The 24,042-nt window shown below is 37.2% G+C and overlaps 2 protein-coding genes across 2 annotated transcripts; one reads left to right on the plus strand and one right to left on the minus strand.

Annotated features, from left to right (window-relative positions):
• Nucleotides 1-2,738: 2,738 nt before the first annotated feature.
• Nucleotides 2,739-4,023, plus strand: LOC112092599. The gene is made up of 2 exons (XM_024169150.1): nucleotides 2,739-3,075; nucleotides 3,614-4,023. Exons 1-2 carry the CDS (start codon nucleotides 2,739-2,741, stop codon nucleotides 4,021-4,023), a joined length of 747 nt encoding a protein of 248 aa, XP_024024918.1.
• Nucleotides 4,024-15,646: 11,623 nt separating this feature from the next.
• LOC21401719 lies at nucleotides 15,647-20,566 on the minus strand. The gene is made up of 4 exons (XM_024169151.1): nucleotides 20,521-20,566; nucleotides 19,329-20,437; nucleotides 17,441-18,345; nucleotides 15,647-15,842 (listed from the first exon to the last, which is right to left on the minus strand). Exons 1-4 carry the CDS (start codon nucleotides 20,564-20,566, stop codon nucleotides 15,647-15,649), a joined length of 2,256 nt encoding a protein of 751 aa, XP_024024919.1.
• Nucleotides 20,567-24,042: the final 3,476 nt, after the last annotated feature.

The following is a 24,042-nucleotide window of genomic DNA, read 5'->3' on the forward strand; positions in this document are numbered from 1 at the left end:
AGTAAATCAAAAGACACAAATCTATAAATAGGAGTCTGTTAAGAACTCAGTATTAAGATCATTCTATAGATGACCATCGGTAGACTCAATTAGAATTTCTATATTTAACAGAAATTTTTAGAAATTCATGTTGTGTCTGTGTCCTTGTTCCACATAATAAGATTATGTGAAATACACTCATTCAATATCTCACCATATTAACAGTGCGGATAACACCGTTCCATTCTAAATGGGAATGACATGTATTAATAATGTTTTAATTAAAGATTCTGAACTTTAATTAAATTCATTATGAACATTACTGTTTGATTATTATGCTTAAACATTATTCTCTTGTATATAACACTTATATACAATGTTTAAGGTCACATAAATAATCATGAAATTTTCATTGATATTCATAAAATATTCATAAATATATGCACATAAAATGATGAATAAACTCTTTTATTAAATAAATAATAAATATCATATTACATCTCATGCTTTTAGGACACCATTCCCAACAGCGCCACCTCAGAATCCAGGTGGAAACCTTCTGGGAGATGTGGGGTCAGTGCAAGTGGGCGGACGGGCAAGGGGCGGACCCAACGCGCAAAGGGCAGAAGTGTCGAGAGGAGCCGGCTCAGCAATCTCAACGGAGGAGGCACGAGCCAGTATAGAGCGCATGGCCAGCCTGGAGCAAAAGCTCACGGGTGATGTCACCGGCCTAAAGAAGAATATAGGGTGAGTGGCCGAGGTGGTGAACATCGACATCACACTTAGCCGGACACATGACCACCCGTTTACTGTGGAAATTATGGCGCCACTTCTCCCCGATAAATACAGGTCACCGTCAATCCCACTGTATGACGGCCGAGGGGATCCCGATGATCACCTAGAGATGTATACAGGGCACATGCTATTGCATGGATATGCCAAGGTGATCATGTGCTGAGCCTTCCGAAACCATCTAACAGATTCTGCCCGGAGATGGTTTCGAACGCTAAAACCAAACTATCTCAAGCTGTGATGAGTTGAAGGAAGCATTTTCCCTCTAGTTTATGGGAGTGAAAAATATGTCCCTCCAAAGCAAAATTTGACAACAATATACCATAAGCCAAACGAGCCACTAAAAGAGTGGCCTGCAAGGTATGGGGAAGCTGTCACCGCGACGACTGATATAACCGACCGGGAGGCCTTGATGGGGGCATTATCTAGCATGAAAAAGATTACTCCCTTCAAGAGAAAGCTAAACCGGAAGCCCCCATCCAGTTACAAAGAATTCCTTGCACGAGCGCAAGGGTACATCAACGCCGAGGAAGCAGATGCGAACGATCCTGAGTACAAGTCCAACAAAAACAAAGGGACTGAGCAAGGGTCGACTGCAGGAAAGCAGGACGGAAAGAAATGACGAGGCGGAGGAAGCGGGGACAAGCGGCCTGCTTCGAAGTCGAACACTCTAGAAGCCAAGAAGCCAAGGCAAAAGGAGAACTGTAAGCCTCAGCCGTTTCAAAGATATGATTCCTACCATGAATTAACAGTAGGAGTCGAATGAGTGTTTAATCAGGCCAGTCGCGGGAATTTACTGCGTCGTCCAGAGCCGATGAGGTCAAATCCCAGCCGAAGGAATCAGAAAAAATATTGCAGGTTCCATGGCGACGTCGGCCACCACACCAATGATTGCGCCGATCTTAAAGATGAGATCGAAAGGGTAATCCATGAAGGAAGGCTGCAGGAGTTCAAGGCCGAGCGGAGACCAAGAAACGAGGGCCACGGCGGCCAAAATGACGATCGACGCCGAGAGGAGAATCGGCGACCAGAGGACCGAGAACCCGTCGGCATCATACGAACTGTCCTTGGCGGTCCGTATATTGGAGGAGACTCGAGGAGATCTCAAAAAGACTACGCCCACGAAGCTAGAGGGGTTTACCAGGAAAGGTTCTGGAGTGTCTCCGCCGTGAAAGCAACAAGATTCGGTAGCGCTGACGTCGCGTTAAATGAGGACGATGCCAACAGGGTTCACTTCCCCCACAATGATGTCAAGGCACCGTTGAGGACATAGACCTCAGGGTCCAAGAGGAGGTTACGTGGTCTTAACCCGTCAAGCAATTGGTGGAGATCCAGGTCGACGAGGACAAACCAACCAGAATGCTAAAAGTAGGTTCGGACTTAACCCCATCACTTAGGGTGGAAGTCGATGGCTTCCTCAAGAAGAACTTGGATGTCTTCACCTAGAATCATGCTAATATGGAAAGGATCGACTCGGAAGTCATATGCCATTCTCTAAATATCGACCCCTCATATCCCTCCAAATGCCAGAAGCGCCGACCAATGAACCCGGAGAGGTATGAGGCATTGAAAGAAGATGTCGATAAGTTAATCAACAATGGTTTCATTAGAGAGGCCCATTACCCACGATGGGTCTCAAACCCCGTTTTGGTGGTCAAGCCCAACGAAAAATGGAGAACATGCGTCGACTTCAGTGATCTCAACAAAGCCTGCCCAAAAGATGGTTTCCCACTCCCTCGAATAGACCAAATGGTCGACGCCACAGCGGGGCATGAAATGCTGAGTTTTATGGATGCTTACTCTGAATACAATCAGATCCCCATGCACCCGATCGATGATGACCACACATCTTTCATAACCGATAGGGGCCTCTACTACTACAAGGTAATGCCTTTGGCTTGAAAAACGTAGGGGCTACATACCAAAGGCTTGTGAACAAAATATTTGCTCAACTGCTTGGCAAATCAATGAAAGTTTACGTCGACGATATGCTTGTGAAGAGTACCAGGGCCACCCAACACATCGACCATTTGGGGAAAATGTTTGGCGTGTTGAGAAGATACCACATGAAACTAAACCCCCTGAAGTGCGCCTTTGGAGTTAGATCAGGGAAATTCCTTGGTTTCTTAGTCAGTAACCGGGGGATAGAGGCTAATCCCAAAAAGATAAAAGCCTTGCAGGATATTAGGTCTCTGACTAAACCAAAAGAGGTGCAAAGGTTGACGGGGTGTGTCGCCGCTCTGAACAGATTCATATCAAAGGCAACGGATAAGTGCGTTCCTTTCTTCGATGCTTTGAAAGGAAGTAAGCGTTTTGAATGGACACCGTAATGTGAAGAGGCCTTTCAAAAATTGAAGGAGCACCTGGGCAGGCCCCCAATCCAACGGGGAGCTGAGCCTATACCTCTCTGTTTCACAACACGCCGTGAGCTCCGTGCTAATAAGAGAGGAAGAAAGGGTCCAGCTGCCGGTCTACTATGTGAGCAAAAGACTCCTCGACGCCGAGTTAAGATACACTAAAATGAAACAACTGGCTCTCACCCTGATGGTAGCCTCAAGGAAGCTTCTGCATTACTTTCAATCCCACACAATACGGGTTCTCACAAACCACCCGTTAAGGCAGGCATTACAAAAGCCCGAAACATCAGGTCGACTTCTCAAATGGTCGGTGGAATTAAGCCAGTTCAACATTAAGTATGTACTGAGAATAGTTATCAAGGGGCAGGCGCTAGCTGATTTTCTGGCCGAGTTCTTTCATAGACCGACTCCCACCACAAGCGAAGAAGTCAAGATGACTGAGTAGAAACTCTACGTGGATGGAACGTCGAGCGAAAATGGGTTAGGAGTCGGCGTTCTGTTGATCAGCCCGGAAGGCCACAAGATTACTTCAGCGGTACGATTTAAATTCAAGGCGTCGAATAATGAAGCAGAGTATGAGGCGCTGATTACAGGACTGCGATTGGCAAATTACTTGAAAATTGAGAGGCTCGGCATCTTCAGCGACTCTCAACTGGTCGTTGGACAAGTAAAAGAAGAATACCAAGCGCGTGGCAAAAAAATGGGTGCGTACTTGAGAAAGGTAAAGGAAGAACTCATCAAGTTCAAAAGCTATGAAATACTTAAAGTACCACGAGTTGAGAACACCAACGCCGACGCCCTGGCAAAGCTAGCATCTTCAAGGGATTCTGAAATACTAGGGATCGTTCCTATTGAAGAACTTGAGTGGCCGACCATTGAGGCCTTGACCATCTAGACAGACGAAAGTTGGATGACACCGCTTATCCAATACCTAACGGATGCAAAACTGCCGAGTGATAAAGACGAGGCCAGATGAATCAGGTATAGAGCCACCAGATACCTATTGTATGATGGTTTGCTTTATCGATGAGGCTATTCAATGCCTTTGCAGCGGTGTCTAAATGATAGCGAAGCCCAGGAGGTCCTCCGGGAGATCCATGAAGGAATATGTGGTAATCATACTGGGGGCAGTCTTTAGCACTTAAGGTTTTGAGGCAGGGGTACTATTGGCCTACGCTTAAAAAAGACGCATTCAAATACGCTCGACGCTGCGATAAGTGCCAAAAATATGCCACAATTCCTAGAGCACCCCCAGAAAACCTAACCTTCATTCTCAGTCCATGGCCCTTTGCCAAATGGGGGATTGACCTGATCGAGCCCTTACACCTCGCGCCGAGAGGCTTTAAGTTCGCCATCATCGCAGTAGACTACTACACTAAATGGGTAGAGGCAAAGGCTCTAACTACGACCACGGAAGCGGCTTGCACCAACTTCATATGTAACAACATCGTGTGCAGATTCGGGGTCCCACACTCCATAGTATCTGACAATGGGAAACAATTCGATAATGCCTCAACACGCAGGTTCTGTGATGGCTTAGGCATTCAAAAGGACTTCTCGGCGCCAATACATCCACAGTCCAATGGTCAAGTCGAGGCTGTCAACAAAGGTCCTGTGGGCATATAGAACGACAAGCCGAACCACCACGGGTGAAACACCCTTCACCATGGCGTATGGTGTCGAGGCGGTATTCCCCGTAGAAATTGAGACGCCAACTCTAGGAATTGTTGTCTACAACGACGACGGTAATGCAGAAGCCATGAATGGAGAACTCGACCTGTTAGAAGAAAAAAGGCTCGACACGTAACTACGCCTCGCTGACTATCAGCAAAGGGCAGCACGGTATTACAACAAGAAAGTTAGACAAAGAAGGTTCGTCCCAGGAGACCTAGTATTGAAGAGGGTAACACATAGTACGAAACCCAAAAATACTGGTCCTTTGGGCCCAACTTGGGAAGGACCCTACCGTATAAGGGAAGTGTTGCATCCTGACACCTACATTTTGGAAAGCCTCGCTGGTAAGCTAATTCAACACCCGTGGAATGCAGAACAACTAAGGCTGTACTACTAATAGTGTATGTAATTCTTACGCATCTCAATTGTATTTTTGGCAATTTAAATAAATTGATGTGTTTGTAGAAATATTGTTCAAAAATAAGAAAGGAATTTACCCCTTAATAACATGTCTGCTTAAAAAACAAAGGTATATTAAACAGACATGGGGGGCAAAGAGGGGTTTACGGATCACTAGAAGACGACGACCCTAAGGGGTAAAGTTAACGTCATCTCCTCCAAGGAGGAGAGGCGAACACTTAGCAAATTCTAAGGAATTTACTAAGACGACGACCCCAAAGGGTAAAGTTAACGTCGTCTCCTCCAAGGAGGAGAGGCGAACACTTAGCGAATTCTAAGAAATTTACTAAGACGGCGACCCCAAAAAGTAAAGTTTACGACGTCTCCTCCAAGGAGGAGAGGTGAACACTTAGCGAATTCTAAGGAATTTACTAAGACGACGACCCCAAGGGGTAAATATAAATTGCTCCTCTAAGGAGAGCGACGAACAATCATGAAGTCCACTATCTTCAAAAACAAATAAAATGAAAGGAAATCCAATACTATATATAAAATGTATATAATAACATATAGCAGTCTGTAAAACAAAAAACAGAGAAACCCTAAGCCTCGCCGCCAGCCGCCGAGTCATCACCATCGCCAGGCAAGGAAGAGTTGTCATCGTCAGTAGGAGGAGGAGGAACATAAAGGAAGCTCAAATCCCAGTCAGGATGCTCTTGTTTAATCAGATCGATAATTTGCTGTCCAGCAGACTGAAAGTCCTTGGTACAAATGTCAATGAGCTCCGGAGAAGCCTTGAACTCCTCAATAATCTCCGCGCGCTTGGCATCAAACATTACGGAGGCCTCGGCTTCAGCTTCCTTCTTCCCCTCAGCCTTTCCTTCGGCAAAGCACCTTTTCACGGCCTCAGTAGCTTCGGCCGATTTCTTCTTGGAGATCTCCGCCCGTTTTGTAAGCTCCTCAACTGCAGTCTTCAAACTGGCCAACTCATTTCGAAGGCTCAACAGCTTGGCCAGTTCGCCTTCCAAACTCATCAGCTTGGCCACGGCCACGTCACTCTCCTCGACGGCAGACGAGCACTTATTCTTGGCGTCATCAAGAAGAGATGTAAGCTTGGCTTCCAGACTATCCATCTCCTTACCACGTTCCTCGACCTTGACTAGATCAATGAGGTTGAGAATGGCAAGAACTAGGCCCTGAGAAATTGGAAGTCAGAAAATAAAGATGTGAAGGACGAATCAAAAAAAAAAGAAAGGGGAGGCACGGTCGAAGCTTACATGAATCTGAAAGGAAATCTGCTTACGTTGACAATCCACCAGAGAAGACTGAGCGGCAGAGATCCAGTGCGGCTTAAGAAATGATTCATATAAGGCCTGCAAGACGAGGGAAAAATGGGGAGGAAGCTTCAGCATGGCCCCAATCTTGGAGTCAGAAATGTCCGAAACTTGGAAGTTGGAATCCATGATTTTCGCCCCCGAAATAAGCACGCGTTCCCTAGGTACCGAAGGAATATCAGTAACGTCGGGGATTGGAACCGCCGGCATCCAAGTCTCGGTCACTGGCACCCTCTCTTTGCGCCTCCTTTTGGGCACAGGAACTTCCGCTCCCGACCCCGAAGAAACCTCCGTGGTTTTTCTTCTCTTCGGCGCTGGGGAAGAGGTGATGGTCTTCTCTTTTCCTTTGGATTGAGGCTGCGGGCCAGACGGAGTCTACTGGTTGCCGGGGAGCTAGATCCTTAAATAAGTCATTTATGTGCAAATGACAAATCAGAATACGCTCGACCTGCAGCTATACACGATAAGATTAAGAGAAGTGTCGGGCCCACGAGTTTACCTTCGTCGCTTAGATGAAAGTATTCACGGACGGCGGGAAGATTAGTGGGGTCTGGAAAGTGAAGAATCAACCATGCTCCTCTAAGGTTGAACTCGGTCAAGAAGGTGTCAATATGGCGATCGTTCACCGAGAGTAAAAAAGCCTCCTCAACCCTCGCCAATCTACTCCCAGTGAGCTTCGGCCGATCGTGGCTAACTGTAGGATAAAAGGAACTGTCAGCGATATTAAAAAAAAAGAGAGAGGGAAAGGGAAAGAAGCGAAGTGTCAAATTCTCACCCATATTCCCAAACGACATTTGCACCTTCCTACAGCGGGGCATACGGTCGTCGGGGTGAAAGTTAAAAGGCCCCTGTATCATGAAAAACATGAGTTTCCACCCATGTGATGACGAGGGTATACCTTGTATTAGCGTACCAAGCCTAGGCTTGGATCGGCCATGCCCACTCAAAAAATACCACCCCCGCGCACTTGGCGACGTGGCACAACCTATACATAAATATAAACTCATCCAGCGGTAGGTCCATATCAAACCACTTGCTCCACAAAACCCAGGCACCGGCAAAATAATACAAAAAATTCTGCGCCAATTGGGCAGGAGAGATACCATAAAAATGGCAGTGGTCCTTGACGAAGGGATGAATGGGTAAGGTCATCCCAGCCGTGACAGCACGAGTATATACAGAGAGATACCCGGTAGGAGGCCTACTGGTCCTAAAATGTACATCCGGGAGGAGGTACTCAAACCATCTCCTGTCGATGCAACCTTCTTTGACAGCCCGGATGATGTCTTTATTACGAACCCTCGACGCCACGACGTCGGCCGTAAAAAATGGCATGTCCGGGTCTCCGCTCGTGGCAGCCAAGGGGGCCTCCACCAGTGAAGCAATGACCCCACATACGCTGCCTCCCGTAAAAGGAATCTTGTTAACTTCTTTGTCAATCATACGGTCGACACTGTCACACTCATCGCCAAAATCGTCGCTTGGTCCGGCCACGTGTTCTTCTACTTCCCTTAATAATGAGTCGATGTCTGACGAGGAAGATGACAATGAAATCTCCGCCACGGAAGGGGAGTCTGGTCATACAATGGACGAGTCCTCTCGACGGGTGGGTTTTGGGGCCATTGTTCTGTTGGTAAAAAAGACAAGGAGCTAAGTCAAAATCCTAAGTCAAGAGGAACGAGTAAACGATGATCATTCTAAACGACGATTGCTCAATTGCCACTAATGCCTCTCAACATAACGACGACCATTCATATAAAAATGATAATGGTGAATGTTCATAACAACCAAAGTTCATCAGAACCCGGGAGCCAGAGACTACAATCAGGCAGAAATCAAAAAAACTATCCTACGTGGGTCAAACAAAGCGAATGGTAAGTCTCTATCCTCTACATCACATATTAACATGCGTATAGTTCAAAAGGAAAGCCAGTAAAATCATCAAGCAATACATATGAGCAAATGTTAAGCTTACCAATGAGTCAGAATCTGGGCAAAATTTAGAAACCGAGATAGCTTTACGAGGCACCGAGAAGAGCAAGGGATGTAAATCAGAAACTGCAAGAAAGAATTCAGGCAGAGTAACAACTCTTCAAGAAGCTTGGGAAGAAAAAATGGCTTTGGTTCGAAGAGTATTTAAGGGAAAGCAAGCCTCGACCCCTAACCGTCAGATAAAGTTCATAAAATCCAACGGTAGGGGCATTTTGCCCAGATCTGACGACAACAAACAAAGGCGGGAAGATGAAGGGGCATGATCCAAGGGTTCGTATTCGTCTTTTCAAAATAAAGCCTTACATCAGCCTGGTGAAATGACTGACGCGACGGTTACGTTCCTCGAGGAAATTCAAAGTGTCAAGGCCATCATTGCGGAGGAAGGCTCAGAATTAGGTTCCCACACCCGAGGCACAAAAATACACCCGAACCTGGCTCGAGGCTGTCTAAAGGAAACCCTCGACCTGGGGGGCAACTGTTGTGTGGGAAAATATGGGTGACATATGGAACAGCGACAGCGTGACACGTGGCCCTACATTTCCTCAAAAGGTGACAACCCTCGACGCTTGAGGCTCGCTTCCCCTCTACGCTGCAAAGAAGGCCTGACTTAGGGCATCGACCCGGCATACCGTCAACCATTCGTGCCGTTGATCTTATGGCAGCAAAATTCCTATGTCCAGAAAGGGTCGACTGCCAGGAAGGACATGCGGTCTACACAGCGCAGACGACGAGGGGAACACTCTTCAGAAAGGAGCCTGACATCACAAGTTACGTCTGGAGATGGGAGATGTCTGCAGTGCATGCATTAATTGCAAACCTCTAAACCGCCCTACAGTGGACAGTGAATGATTACAGGAATCTACAGAGCCGTAATGAAAGACTAATTGATTGAGTAAACAGTTCAAAAGGTGATTAGTGGGCTACGGTCTGGGCCTAGAAAGGTAGGCCACTCGAGTACTTCTACCTACAAAGGAGAACCCCCCACGAAGGAACCTTTAGCTATAAAAGGGAGAAAGCCCCATACACGAAGGGGATTAGCTTCTTTGACATTCAATCCGAGGGAGAATAACGATACATGTAAATTGTAAGAGCCCAAAAAGAAATACAAAATTACAGTGGACGTAGCTCTTGATTAACGGAGTGAACCACTATAAATTCGGTGTGTCTTTATATTGAAACACTTCCTTTTCATGTCCTTTCTTTACCACCAAAGTGCATCACATAAGCAATAGCAATTATTTCACTTATACAATCAATTCTTGGCCGGTAACCTCACGGGATATAAGGAGGTAACCCGGCATAACCCTGTTGACGAAATTTGAACATCAACAATACCCTTTTGCCCTTTCCAAACTCTGATTACATCAGAATAGCAATTGCACATGTGTGTGAAAGTGTGCCTCTCCCAAACGTATAATGTGTTTATTCAGGCTAATGATTGAACTAACAAATATAAGGTTCATTTGGACTAAAAAATAATAATCCTTCCAAGTAAAGAACAGCACTCAGCCTCACAAAGAACAAGTGTGAAGTATATGTATATTCGATAATTTGTGATTCCAATGAAACTGATACGAAGAACAAACCCAGAAAACAAGTGAAAATAGAAGCAAAATATATTGTAAATCTATGATTATAGGAAATCATTGTTAGAGGTATAATTCTTTTCTATGTTTGTATTTTTATCCTTGTATATATCAGACACCAAATCAATACAAATGGAGTTTGGCATTTTTTTTTTATTGAAGTGGAAATGAAATATTATTAATTCATCTCAGCTAAATTAGCTGTAATAAAACCGTCAATACATCTAGAATAACAATCAATTTAAACACTAGCCTCACTAGAAGAAAAGGCTAATAGAGCTAAAGTATGGGTAGCCATATTATTCTCAGGGGTTCGGCAGCAAACCTTGATCTTCATTCATTGCCCGTACTGCATTCAAAGCGTCACTCTCAACTATGGAGACTCTAAGGCCCATATCCTTAGTAAAGCACAATCCCTCTAGAATGGCTGCACACTCTGCAGTGGTCTTGTCTAGTGAGCACCACTCGTCTTTGAAAATTTTCTCCCGAAAGCAATATGTTCTTATCCCGAAGAACCACCTTTTTTTTTTTCACTCAACCAGCATCAAAACAGCCTTTTACTGCAGAATATATCATTCAAAAGCTTACCTCATGTTCATGACTGCATACTCCCACCAAAATCACCCTATACAAAACAACTTCTCCTCAACGGATTCTTTCCAAAAGAGCCTCATCAAATAGCCACCAAAGGTCAAATCAATCAGCTCCATAACTGATTTCTTTTGATTTGCTTTTGGTAGAGAATCATTCTAAATCCGGTGCAAACAGCCTGAAATAGACTTCTCATAACTTTCCACAAACACCAAAAATAAACTTTGCCCTATTTTTAAATTTTATACAACCCAACTCCAAAATATGCCAACTAATAAAATCCTAACAGAGCTAATGTAGTGAGGGCCAGCCATATCTCAGGGATTCCGCAGCAAACCTTGATCTTCATTCATTGCCCGTACTGCATTCAAAGCGTCACTCTCAACTATGGAGACTCTAAGGCCCATATCCTTAGTAAAGCACAATCCCTCTAGAATGGCTGCACACTCTGCAGTAGTCTTGTCCAGTGAGCACCACTCATCTTTAAAAACTTTCTCCCGAAAGCAATACGTTCTTATCCCGAAGAACCACTTTTTGTTTTTTTTTTTTTTTTTTCACTCAACCAGCATCAAAATAGCCTTTTACTGCAGAATATATCATTCAAAAGCTCACCTCACGTTCATGGCTGCATACTAATTATATACAACCCAAATTGGTCAACAAACCCATCTATTCTCCCACCAAAATCACCCTAAACAAAACAACTTCTCCTCAACGGATTCTTTCCAAAAAAGCCTCATCAAATAGCCACCAAAGGTCAAATCAATCAGCTCCTTAACTGATTTCCTTTGATTTGCTTTTGGTAGAGAATCATTCTAAATCCGGTACAAACAGCCTGAAATAGATTTCTCATAACTGTCCACAAACACCAAAAATAAACTTGACCCTATTTTTAAATTTTATACAACCCAACTCCAAAATATGCCAACTAATAAAATCCTAACAGAGCTAATGTATGGGCAGCCATATTATTCTCAGGGATTCCGCAGCAAACCTTGATCTTCATTCATTGCCCGTACTGCATTCAAAGCGTCACTCTCAACTATGGAGACTCTAAGGCCCATATCCTTAGTAAAGCACAATCCCTCTAGAATGGCCACACACTCTGCAGTGGTATTGTCCAGCGAGCACCACTCGTCTTTAAAAACTTTCTCCCGAAAGCAATACGTTCTTATCCCGAAGAACCACCTTTTTTTTTCACTCAACCAGCATCAAAATAGCCTTTTACTGCAAAATATATCATTCAAAAGCTCACCTCACGTTCATGGCTGCATACTAATTATATACAACCCAAATTCGTCAACAGACCCATCTATTCTCCCACCAAAATCACCCTAAACAAAACAACTTCTCCTCAACGGATTCTTTCCAAAAGAGCCTCATCAAATAGCCACCAAAAGTCAAACCAATCAGCTCCATAACTGATTTCCTATGATTTGCTTTTGGTAGAGAATCATTCTAAATCCGGTACAAACAGCCTGAAATAGATTTCTCATAACTGTCCACAAACACCAAAAATAAACTTGACCCTATTTTTAAATTTTATACAACCCAACTCCAAAATATGCCAACTAATAAAATCCTAACAGAGCTAATGTATGGGCAGCCATATTATTCTCAGGGATTCCGCAGCAAACCTTGATCTTCATTCATTGCCCGTACTGCATTCAAAGCGTCACTCTCAACTATGGAGACTCTAAGGCCCATATCCTTAGTAAAGCACAATCCCTCTCGAATGGCCACACACTCTGCAGTGAGTGGAGAGAGAGAACCAGATGTTTGGGCAAGTAACAAGGATGACTCTACTATGTTGTCTATCTTGGAACAACACCTGCAGAGCACTTTTCCATCCTGAATCTCTCCAGAACTTTATTAATGTAAGCTTCCTGAGACAAATGATTTTTGAAATCTCTTATATTGATTTTTAAAACCTCATAAAATTCTCATAAAATTCTAAAGAGAAAATATGAGAATAAAAGCAAGAGAAAAATGAGTATCTAAACTTAGACTAAAAATCAATAACTTAACACACTTAATAAAACCCCTATTTATAGAATTGGTGATCATAAATTAAGTAAATAGCATATTTTAAAATTATTTAAAATAAATAATAATTTTTCGCGTATATAGTTCATTTATAACTGGTAAAAAAAAAATTTAAATGGTAAAAAAATCTTTTTACCAATTATAAAAATAAAATTTATATGAAAAAAATCTTTTTACTAATTTTAAAATTTATTATTTATTTAATTTAATTTCAAAAAATATGTTATTTACTATGTGGACTCATTTGTATTTGGATGAACTCGTAAAAGAACACGGCCTGGCTCAAGAAAAGGGTTAAATTAAAAGCAGCCCTTGAAAGGCCCCACAGGTTTGCATGAGAAACGTAGTATCCCTTTGTTCAAAAATAGATTACTTTTTCAGCTCTAAATCTTTGATTGCAACATTCCAACGTATTAAAATACTCCACTCTATGACCTTCCACAAGACATTCACAGAAAACAAACTTGGAAGAGCCAATTTACAACCTTAACGAGTCATAAGATTATAAGACTAATTTACAAATAAGAGGTGCAACATCAATTCTAACTTTACTTCTATATATGTGAGAAGCATCAAACCCTTAAAATAACATATATCTCTAAACAAACAAAAAACTAAAAAAGAGTGACAAGCTTATTTGGCAACTCATAGTATTTAGGAAAATCTAGACGAATGCCCCTTTAAGTAAGGGAACATAGAATTTTATACTATTTGTTAAACACTATGGATGCATTTACTTTCCATTTCATGGAAAGGAAAAACTAAGAGTGTTTTTCTTTCGTATTTAATTACATGTTTAACTTACAAAAATAATAGAACTAATGATGGGAGTTTAGCAGGCCCCATACAGTAATAAGAATGTGCAAAGAGAAGTCTTTGTCCTTTGGTGTTGCTTTCCGATAAAGAGAATGAACGCTAAATTTATTTGTATGTTTTTAAAAGACACTAATTGTTTAATTATGCAAAAAGACCACCTAGTACATATATTGATAAGTGCTAAAAATAGTGTCCTAGAAGCATAAGATGTAATATGATATTTATTATTTATTTAATAATAGAGTTTATTCATTATTTTATGGAGGATTGATCTATATGCAGTGACTATATCAAATGGACACTTTACAGTTTAGAAGTAATTTATATCTATAATTTCGAGAGTGCAATTCCAAGTTTATAGTGAAGTAACTATTGAAATTAATAGAATTAATTAATTAATTAAAGTGTTTAATTAATTATTAATTTTATTGGAGCTCGGAATTATAGGTCCATTAGTTCCCGCATCGTCCTAGTAATTCTACAAGACACAAAGGGCAAAATGAGAATTGCAGAATTGCAGAATTCTAAAATTAAACACTCAAAAATAATTAATTATTATTTAAATAATGTGATTATTTAAATTTAAATTTGAACACATCTAGATTTATCCATTTAAACTTATTTGATAAGTTGTTCAATTTAGAATTCAAATTAATTTAAGTTTGACTTAAATTGAAATTTACATTTGAGTCGAAATTGGACTACAGGATAAATGATAATTTTCTCTTCCTTCCCTATCTGTAAATTGGCGCCACACAGGGGTGAGATTACCCTAAGGTGGCTGGCCACACCAAGGATAAGGGTGTGGGAGATTTTATTCTAAATTCAAATAGGAGATAATTAACAAGCTTTATCTTGGAGATAGAGATTGGATTCCTTCTAGAAGTTTGACTTCTACTCTATAAATAAGAGAATTATAGAAAATTGTGAACACAAATTTTTGAAAACAAATTTTGCCCTCATTATTAGAGTGTGGCCGAATTTCTCTATAGAGTGAGAGGAAAAAATTTTCTCCAAAAAATTTCACATCGTGCATGGGTTGGTGTTTGTAGAAATTCGAGCGTTTTTTCTAACCCATTTTGTCTCAGGTGTGCCCACACACACGTCTTCGTAGATTCTAGGATTTGACGTGGAAGGCATTAGTTTTCTAAACACAAAGCTTTGGAGCAAGGATTGTTTGAGGTCAAAGAACTCAAGTTATCATCCTAATCGGCCGTCAGGTATTATTACTAATTGAGTTCTTAATAAATAAATTAATGTAATTAATTTATTCGTGCATAAATTAATATAATTTATAGAGTATCTCAAAGGTTTTGTGAAAATTTTTGTTATACACGATCCGCATTCCCCACGCTTCCGCATCCGAATTCGATTCAGAAACCGGCAAAAAGTTCATATTCCTATGTTTTGTAAATACTAGAAAAGAAATTGGATTATTTCTCAATCATCAAATAGATGAGTAAACACCAAAAAAAATAATAATAATAATTCCCGTTCTTATTACTTTATTTTCTTATATTTACCTTACATATTCTATTCTTTTATAGTTTGGTAAATGCGTCCTACAATTTTTATTCTTACTTTTTCTTTAGATATTGAATTTTTTGTGTAATTTTAGATAGATATTGACTTAAAGGATAGAATTTCAAGAGTCAATATCTAAAAATACATCAAAAAAAAGTTAATATTTAAAACAAATAAAAATAAAAATTGTAGTACGCATTTACCAAACCATAAAGAATAGAATAATACAAAACTAAAGAAATGAGCTCAGGGGCACTTTTTTTAAAGTTTTGTATGATTTATTCCTCAAGACCATGACCATGGTTCGACATGTCTTATTAATTTCTTTGACTTGAAAAATCTCATGAAAAAGAAGCATCCAATCCCAATCAGATATGAAATATGAGATACTCAAAAGTCAAATTTTGGGGTATGGTTGAAATGTTTTTAAAAATCTTGTATAAATGTCATAAAGAGAAAAATTTAGGGGGACCTAATAGAAAAAACGTTAAAAAAAAATTGGTTGGATCAAAATTAAAGACCCCACCTGCCTAAATTGGCTCTGACACTGATAATACTACTCACTAAGAACACGGTCTTTGTGGCAATTGTTATCACAAATATCACAGAGGCTGATGGAATCAGGCACATGATTATCAAATCTGGTAACCCCATTGGAAGCCTGTATGGCCTCTTCTAGGATGGTACTTGAATTCTCAGCCAAACAAAAGATGCAAACTCCATCGACATTTCCAAACTGATCAAGAAGTTTGCTGATAAAATTATAACTGAGAAACTCATGTAGGAGATTACTGGAGCAATTATTGTTCAAACCAAGATCGCCAGAGTGTTAAAAACTTTAACTTGGGAAGAATCCTACATCTGTCATGCCAAGAACTTGGCAGGCTTTACTGTTGGTTTCTAAAACGGTTTTGAACATTTCAAGCAAAAAGAGATTGTGTATAACAAAAATTTTCAACAAAATTTATAAATAATACTCTATAAATTATCTTAATTTACACAAAAAATTAAATAATTAAATTATTTAAAAACCTCTTGAAGCGATTAGGTATGATAACCCACGAAAGCTTCTAGATCCTTAGAAACCTCGAGACTTCCTCGTCCATTCTCCAGTGTTATAATTCCAATGTTACTCCACAATAAATTGGGCTAAACTCTTGCAATTACAAATATTTAATTACTTCTAAGAATGTGAAGTGTCAATTTGATATAGTCATTACATACAGATTAATTTTCTAAAAATAATTCATAATTAGAGATACGTTAAAATCCATTAACCTCTTTAATTATATATTTATTCTTGAGTACCGTTGATTTTCTAATGAGTAATAAATTACTTTTAAGATTGAGTAATGATAAAAAGCTACTCTTTATTTTCTTTCTACAATCAACCCTGATGAGCACTTTGGATATATATTGCGATTAAAGGCATTCCCCACCCCGGACCTTAGCATTTAATTTTTATTTTTTTTAGGTGTAATAATTGTTATTTTAGTACAAATTAAAGGTATTTGAACATATTTATTATGTTCACATATAGTAATATTCTTTTTTAGAAAAATAATGGGATGCAATTATAGTTTCCTCTTATTTTGTCTCTGAATTGTGGAGGCTGTGTTTGGGCAGGGTAGAGGTTTGGGTTCTTTTGTGATGACTTTGTTCCTGGCCGTTGGTTTGTATGATTTTAAATAACTTTTTATTTTGATGATGAATATTTTAAAGAGGAACGTGGGAGGCCAATCATATGAGGAAGGGTCGTGAACATAGAGCAGCACATCGAGGATTAGACACTGAAATTTTAAAAAATAAGCTTGGTAGGTGTGCGTTTGTTAAGTGTTGAATTTGGGCGAGAGAGAGAGAATGAAAACCATTTGATTCCATATCCCCATATCAATGACCAAATTGGTAGGAAAAAAGTGTTCATTACTCAAGTTCAATGAAAATCAACAAGTGCAATATGAAGGATCTTCATTTGGGTGATTCCGCTTTCATTCACTTTGGCTTGTTTGTAATGCAGAAGAGACATCTTATTCTTCAACTAATATAGAAAATACCTTCTTCCTCATTATTATTAACTTATGTATTGTCCATTGCCTTTTTTTTTTTTTTTTCTATGAGAATTTACCGAGTGTTAATTAGATATAGATGAATATTTTGCATCTTAAGCAAAGACGGGAATGCAATATTTAGCACTTTTATCAGAAATCAACAACACATCTTATTGATTTTGAAGCAGATATAACATTAAAGATGATCATTTATTTACATATCATATTATTAAGATCAAATGTACCTTTGTTCATTCCGATTACTTGTTTATTTTTTGCCGAACCACCGATCACCCAAATACTTGTTCTTCCATTTCGATGCTTCTCTCAAGCAGAGCTTCATGTAATCTGACCCCTGAGATCTATGTGTTTCACTTTTGAGCTGCTCACGATTCTTCTTGCATCTCTCCAACTCGGCTTCTAAAGTTGCGATCTTGTTGTCTAGATTTTCACAAATTTTTGTTTCATATCTAATTGCTTCGAAACCAAGAAAAGGGTTCAAAGGAAAACGAGAAGGAGAGCGGACATAATCAAATAAAAATCGACCAATGTTGAAGCCTGTAATCTTTCGAATTCCATCAAGGTAAAAATGTAAGTGTTTAAGATCATCCCTTGTGATATCCTCGACCTTAGTTCTGCACATTCTGTCGAAGACTGTGCATAGTAAAGTAGAGGTGATGCTCTTCATTGCCGATGACAAGCTTTTCTCGCCACGAAGATCGCCATACTTGTGAAGAAATGCTTTCAAAACAGGAGCCAATCTCTTTGGTACCATGTAACCATCAACATCCACCACCTCTTGTCTTAAATACTTGTCTTCTAATAATTTCAATAAACCACCTTCTTCTTCTGGTGTGAAATACCAGAGCTCATTGTCAAAGTTTTGAAAATCGTCATCAGATTTGGCATTAAGCAAGAAGAATTGAACAAGTTTATCAACATCTTCATTCGATCCTTCAAGATTGAAACGAGAATTTAATTGTTGATAATAAAGATATCTGCTTCTTCGGTTATTGCTCATATGATCATCAAAACCGAAGGGATGAATCAGCATCTCCTCTTCTTGTTGAGTAAGCTCATCCATTATGTGTTTTAGGGTCAAATCCATTGATTTTGATTCCATGATGCCCAAATATTGATCCCATCGCTCCTCTCCCAGGGCCCTAAGCACCACTTCCTTATTGTCTCCCTTTATTACCTTCATAATCTGATTTTAATTTGTTCATGTATTAGTGAAAGTATTGACATATAGAGATTCACTAAACAAATTAAATTTAACGGATTACAATCGCTTTGATTATTCTTTTTCTGTAAATAGTTTTTTCAGCAAGTACTATATGATTTTTCCAAAATATATACCGGCCATTTAGAAACTTGAAGAGTTTTACATATGAACTAGAATTCATGTTCTTGGATTGGATCAATAAATTAATTGAATTGTTTGTTATAATGAATTGTTTCTTGCATCGATTTTATTATTTCTCTAAGATCTGAATTATAGTGTTTATTTCAGAATTTTCAGTTCAAAAGGGCTCACTTTATTAAAAAGAAAAATTAAAGCAAAAAAAATGATTATAATAATGTTAAGTTCAAGAAAAATAAATATTAAATAAATAATTATCTATGTCAAGTGCTACTTTCACTAATACATGGACAAAAAATCTGATTCATTTGCATTTGGTATTAGGAAGAAAAAAAAAAGAAAGAATAAATAATAAACTGTTATTTTGTTTATTAAGATTTTTTGCTGATACTATTTGTCTTTCAGAATGTAACTTTTTATGTAGAAAAAGAGATTACTATAATTTGAGTTATTTTCAATCTCATACCTTATATCTTGAGTATATTAAAAAAAAAAAAAAAAAAAAAAAAAAAAAAAAAAAAAAAAACTATATTTTAGAATGAGCAAGAATACCTATCATCTTTTCTTTTATCGATTTTTTAAAAGAATGTGTGGTAAATAAAGAATTTTAATTAATATACTTCCCAGATGCTTTTGTACTAAAATTTGGGATTTTATAATTAAAACTTATTAAAAATATGCAAATGAAAACATATATACTGCAAGCTGGCAAATCCAAAGTTAATATTTAATATAATTTTATTTTTCCTTCATAATATATAAAGTATAAATTATTGCAAGTATGATTGCGTTAAGGTTATTTCAGAAACTTCGAAACATAAACATACCTCCGAAATCAGGCAATGTATATGAGCTGCATATGTGCATTCTTCACAGTAATAAATACGAAAAGATTTATCCCTTTTTTCTTCGCACACATCACAATAATATTCATCTGAACCATCTTCGGTGGCTGAATGATTTGACAAAATCAGAGGGTGCATGTGATACTCATACTTGACGGTTGTTGGTAATGGGCCACATAAAAAATGATAGTTGAAAACACAATTCATGCAACGAAACATGAAAGATTGAGTATGAATAACTTCGTCGGGAACATATTTGACTTGGTTCTTGTAAGAATTTTGACAAGCATCACATTGAAATACACAGGAAGATTTCTCTACTAAGGAAAGGGAATGATCATGACTTTGGCATTTTACCCAAGTTATATCGAGAGAAGCGCATTCTATACCCAAGTTAAAGGTACAGCTTTTTTCAAGACAACTATAAACAAGCCTATTTTTTGTGCAACATGAACGACACAACTGAGGTTTACTGACTTGGAGTATGAGAGAGTTGTGTGGGTGGAAGGGATGCTGAATTTTACGCGGAAACTCAGCACATGATTTATGGAGAAAATTCTCACATGCTGGGGATGTGCAAGAATAGGTTGAACCTGATGACCAGCCTAATTGACATGCAAAGCATTTAGCTCTTATTTTCTTACAATCAAGATGCTCCGTCAGGATCATAGGCTTCTGATGACAGACGACGTCGACGTCGGACGCTATGGTCAGCAGCGGGATCATAGCACATGATCTATGCATGTAGACATTAGAGCACTGCTGATCATCACATCCGTAAACATGTCCGTCATCATTATTGAAGGGCTCCTCACAATAATAGCAGCAACTGTTGTTGTTTAATGATCTCTTTGCAAGCTTGAGAGGGTGGAGAGGATGCAATGAGTGGTTCATGTATTCCAGCCACTCAGCACATTTTTCGTGGATGCGATATTGGCCGCATATACCGCAGAAGTATCTGTTTTTATCATTTGGGATTAAACGATTGCAGATACCGCAGGGCGCTTCTAGTCCGCCGTCCAACAACTGCAGATCATGCTGGTGACTGAAGTGTCGAATTTTCTTCAACATTTCTCTCTCAAAGGAATAAACTGAAAAGAAATAAGGTAATATCGCTTATATCTAGTACTTCTTACAGGGACTCCTATTTATACATATATGTGCTCAAAAAAACCTCTGTCAATGCTACCACGAACAAGTTTCTCTATAAATATTGGCATTAACTAAATGCAATAAAATAACTATGACATCTCTATAATAATGTATTCTTTTAAAGGAATAAATGTTGTATAATATATATATATATGTAAAAGTATACGTTATAATATTCTATATTAGAGATGGAACTAAAAATAGGAAATGTGATAAACTAAAAGAAATGGCCGGGCTTTTTTAAACTTTATTTTAAGTCAATAATCATAGATCATTATTTCGTACTCGTTTTTGCCGTGTGTGGATAGATTAATAATTGTCACACAAGCGTTAATAATAAAGAAAATGTGGCCAGCAGGTTCAGTCTAATATTGGAAAAAAGAAAAGTACAGTTCTCATTTAATTTTGTACCTTTTTTTCCTTAATTAGTCCTTTTTTGTTTTGTTTTTGTTTTTTTTTTTTTTTTTTTTTTTTTATTTTTACAGATTTTTGTACGTATTGCTATTTGTTCGACCTCACATGCAAAGAAATAATATCCCAAGTGTGGATTTGAATTCAAACCTATTTGTTAAAGTGTTTTCTCTCATATAAAGTACAATCCTCATTTATTTTATAACTTTCTTGTTTGGTTTTATAACTTATTCTTGTCATGATTGCCAATTATAGGATAATTTTTTTGCTTTGCAATATTATCACTCTCTTTTTCTTATCTATTTCGTAAGGAAAGTATAGTTCTCATTCTATTTTCTTCTTTTTTTTCATTTGTCTTTTTTTTTTTTTTTTTTTTTTTCTAATCTCTTTAATTAGAGTGTAAACAAGCGAATGTATATTTTGCTATTTGTTCTGCGTCATGCGTAATAGAATAGTAATTTAGGTGTGGGTCTAAGTTCAAACCATTTTGCAATAAATATTTTCTCTCACAAAAGTTTAAAATTTTATTCAAACTTAAGAAGAAAAGTATATTGATCTCAGATCTCTAACTTTCTTCTTTGGTATCTTAAGTATAACTTATTCTTGTAATGATTGCAAATTATAGGATAATTTGCTTTGCAATATTATTTCTCTCCTTTTCTTTTCTATATTTTAAGGATTTTTTCATTTTTCTTTTCATTTACCTTAGTTGAAAAGTTTAGGATTTCCCATTACTATTATTTTAGTTCTTTTTTTTTTCTTTGAAAAGAAAAAATTATAGTCCTCATTCTTTTTCTACCTTTTTTGTATTTCTTAAATAGTTTTTTTTTTACTAATCTTTTTAATTATAGTGTAAACAAATTGATGAACGTTTTTTTATTTGTTCTACCTCATGTACAAACGAATATTAATATATGTGGGCCAAAGTTCAAATCTTTTGGTTTTCTCTGAAAAAAAAAATTAATGTTTTGTTTAAACTTAAGAAGAAAATTAGGAAACTTTAAACTTAAGAAGAAAATTAGAAAACTTTAAACTTAAGAAGAAAAGTAAAGTTCTTTTTTTTCCTACCTTAAAAAACTTAAAAGGAAAAGTATAGTTCCAATATGTTCTCTAGCTTCTTTTCATTTGTTTCTTAATTATACTATATTTTGGTCATGATTGGCAATTACAGGATAATTTGTTTTGCAATATTATGACTCTCTTCTTCTTGTCTATTTCTTAATGATATCCTCATTTTCTTCCCATTTACCATAATTGAAAAGTCTAGTCTTTCCCATTGCTATTTAATAAGGATTGTATAATTATTTTTTTCTCCCATTGAAAAGAAGAAAAGTGTAGTTCTCATTTTGTTTTCTTTCTTTTTTTTTTTTTTTTGTTGATGTCTTTAAGTAGAGTTTAAACGAATTGGTGTTCGTTTTGCTAGTTGTTTTGCCTCACACACGAATAATAATCTAGGCGTGGGTCTGAGTTCAAACCCATTCATTACAAGATTTTCTCTAAAAAAAATTACTTATTTTTAACTTAAGGAGAAAAGGATAGTTCTCATTTGTTCTCTACCTTACTTCTTTAGTTTCTTAATTATACTATATTCTAGTTGTGATTGGAAATTATAGAGTACATGCAATATTATTTCGCTCTTTTTCATGTTTATTATTTAAGGAAATTCTCAGTTTCTTCTTAATTATCTTATTTAAAATTTTTAGAATTCTCCACTACTACTTAACAAGAAAAGTATAATTCTTTTATTACCCTTGAAAAGAAGGAAAGTATAGTTCTCATTATTTTTCTTCCTTTTTTTGTTTCATGGTTAGACTTTTTTTTATTTTTTATTTTTTTTTTTGTTTTTGCTATCTCTTTATTTAGATTGTAAACAAGTTGCATAGGTTTTGCTATTTGCTCTATCACATGGGCAAAAGAATAGTAATCTATGTGTGGGTCTAAGTTCAAACATTTTTTTACAAGGTTTTTTTTCACAAAATTTAAAGTTTTATTTAAACTTAAAAAAAAGTATTCTTCATTTCTACCTTTAAAAACTTTAAAAGAAAAGTATAGTTCTCATTTGCTCTCTACCTTCCTTCCCTTGTTTCTTAATTATACAATATTGTAGACGTGTTTAGCAATTATATGATAATTTGCTTTGCAATGTTATTCCTCTCTTTTTCTTGTCTATTTTATAAAAGAATTTTGATTCTTCCAAATTACTTTAGTTTTGAAGTCTTGGATTCCCCACGGCTACTTAACCTGGAATGTAGAATTCTTTTTTTTTTTTTTTTACTCACTTTGAAATGAAGGAAAGTATAGTTTTCATTTTTTTATTCTCATTCTTTTTTTAACCTTTTTTTAGAGTTTTTTGCTAATCTTTTTAATTATTGTGTAAGAAATTGATACATATTTTGTTATTCATTCTGCCTCACGTGTAAAGGAATAGTATTCTAGTTGCGGGTTTGAGTTCAATTTCTTTGTTACAGGATTTCTCTCACAAAAAATTGAAACTTTGGTTAAAATTAAGAAGAAAAGTATAGATCTTATTTGTTCTAAATCTTCTTCTTTGATTTCTTAATTATGACTCATTATGGTAGTGACTAGTAATTATAGGATAATTTTGCTTTGTAATATTATTCCTCTCTTTTTCTTGTGTGTTCCTTAAGTATATTCTTAGTTTCTTTCAATTATATCATATTTAACAAATTTAGGATTTTCCACTATTACTTAACAAGAAAAGTATAATTAATTTGTTTTCCTTTGAAAAGAAGGAAAGTATAGTTCTCATTCTATTTTCTACTTTTTTTTTGTTTCTTAATTATAATTTTTTTTATATGCAAGTATAAATGTTTTATATAATATCTATATATATATATATACACGTAAAAGTATACATTATATTATTCTATATTAGAGATGGAACTAAAAATAGGAAATGTGATCAACTAAAAGAAATGGCGGGGTTTTTAAAACTTTATTTTAATTCAATGATAAGTGCAAAAATATGCACTTTTTCGTGTACATAATTTTCAAATAAATTAAGTTTTACTTGAATATTTTCATCGAATTAATTTAAAATATTTTAGTTTGGAAGTATTTAATTTTGATTTGATTTCATTTGTTTTGAAGGAAAAATGATTGGGCCAAATTT

Source organism: Morus notabilis, unplaced genomic scaffold (assembly GCF_000414095.1).
Source record: "Morus notabilis unplaced genomic scaffold, ASM41409v2 Scaffold285, whole genome shotgun sequence".
NCBI classification, from domain to species: domain Eukaryota; kingdom Viridiplantae; phylum Streptophyta; class Magnoliopsida; order Rosales; family Moraceae; genus Morus; species Morus notabilis.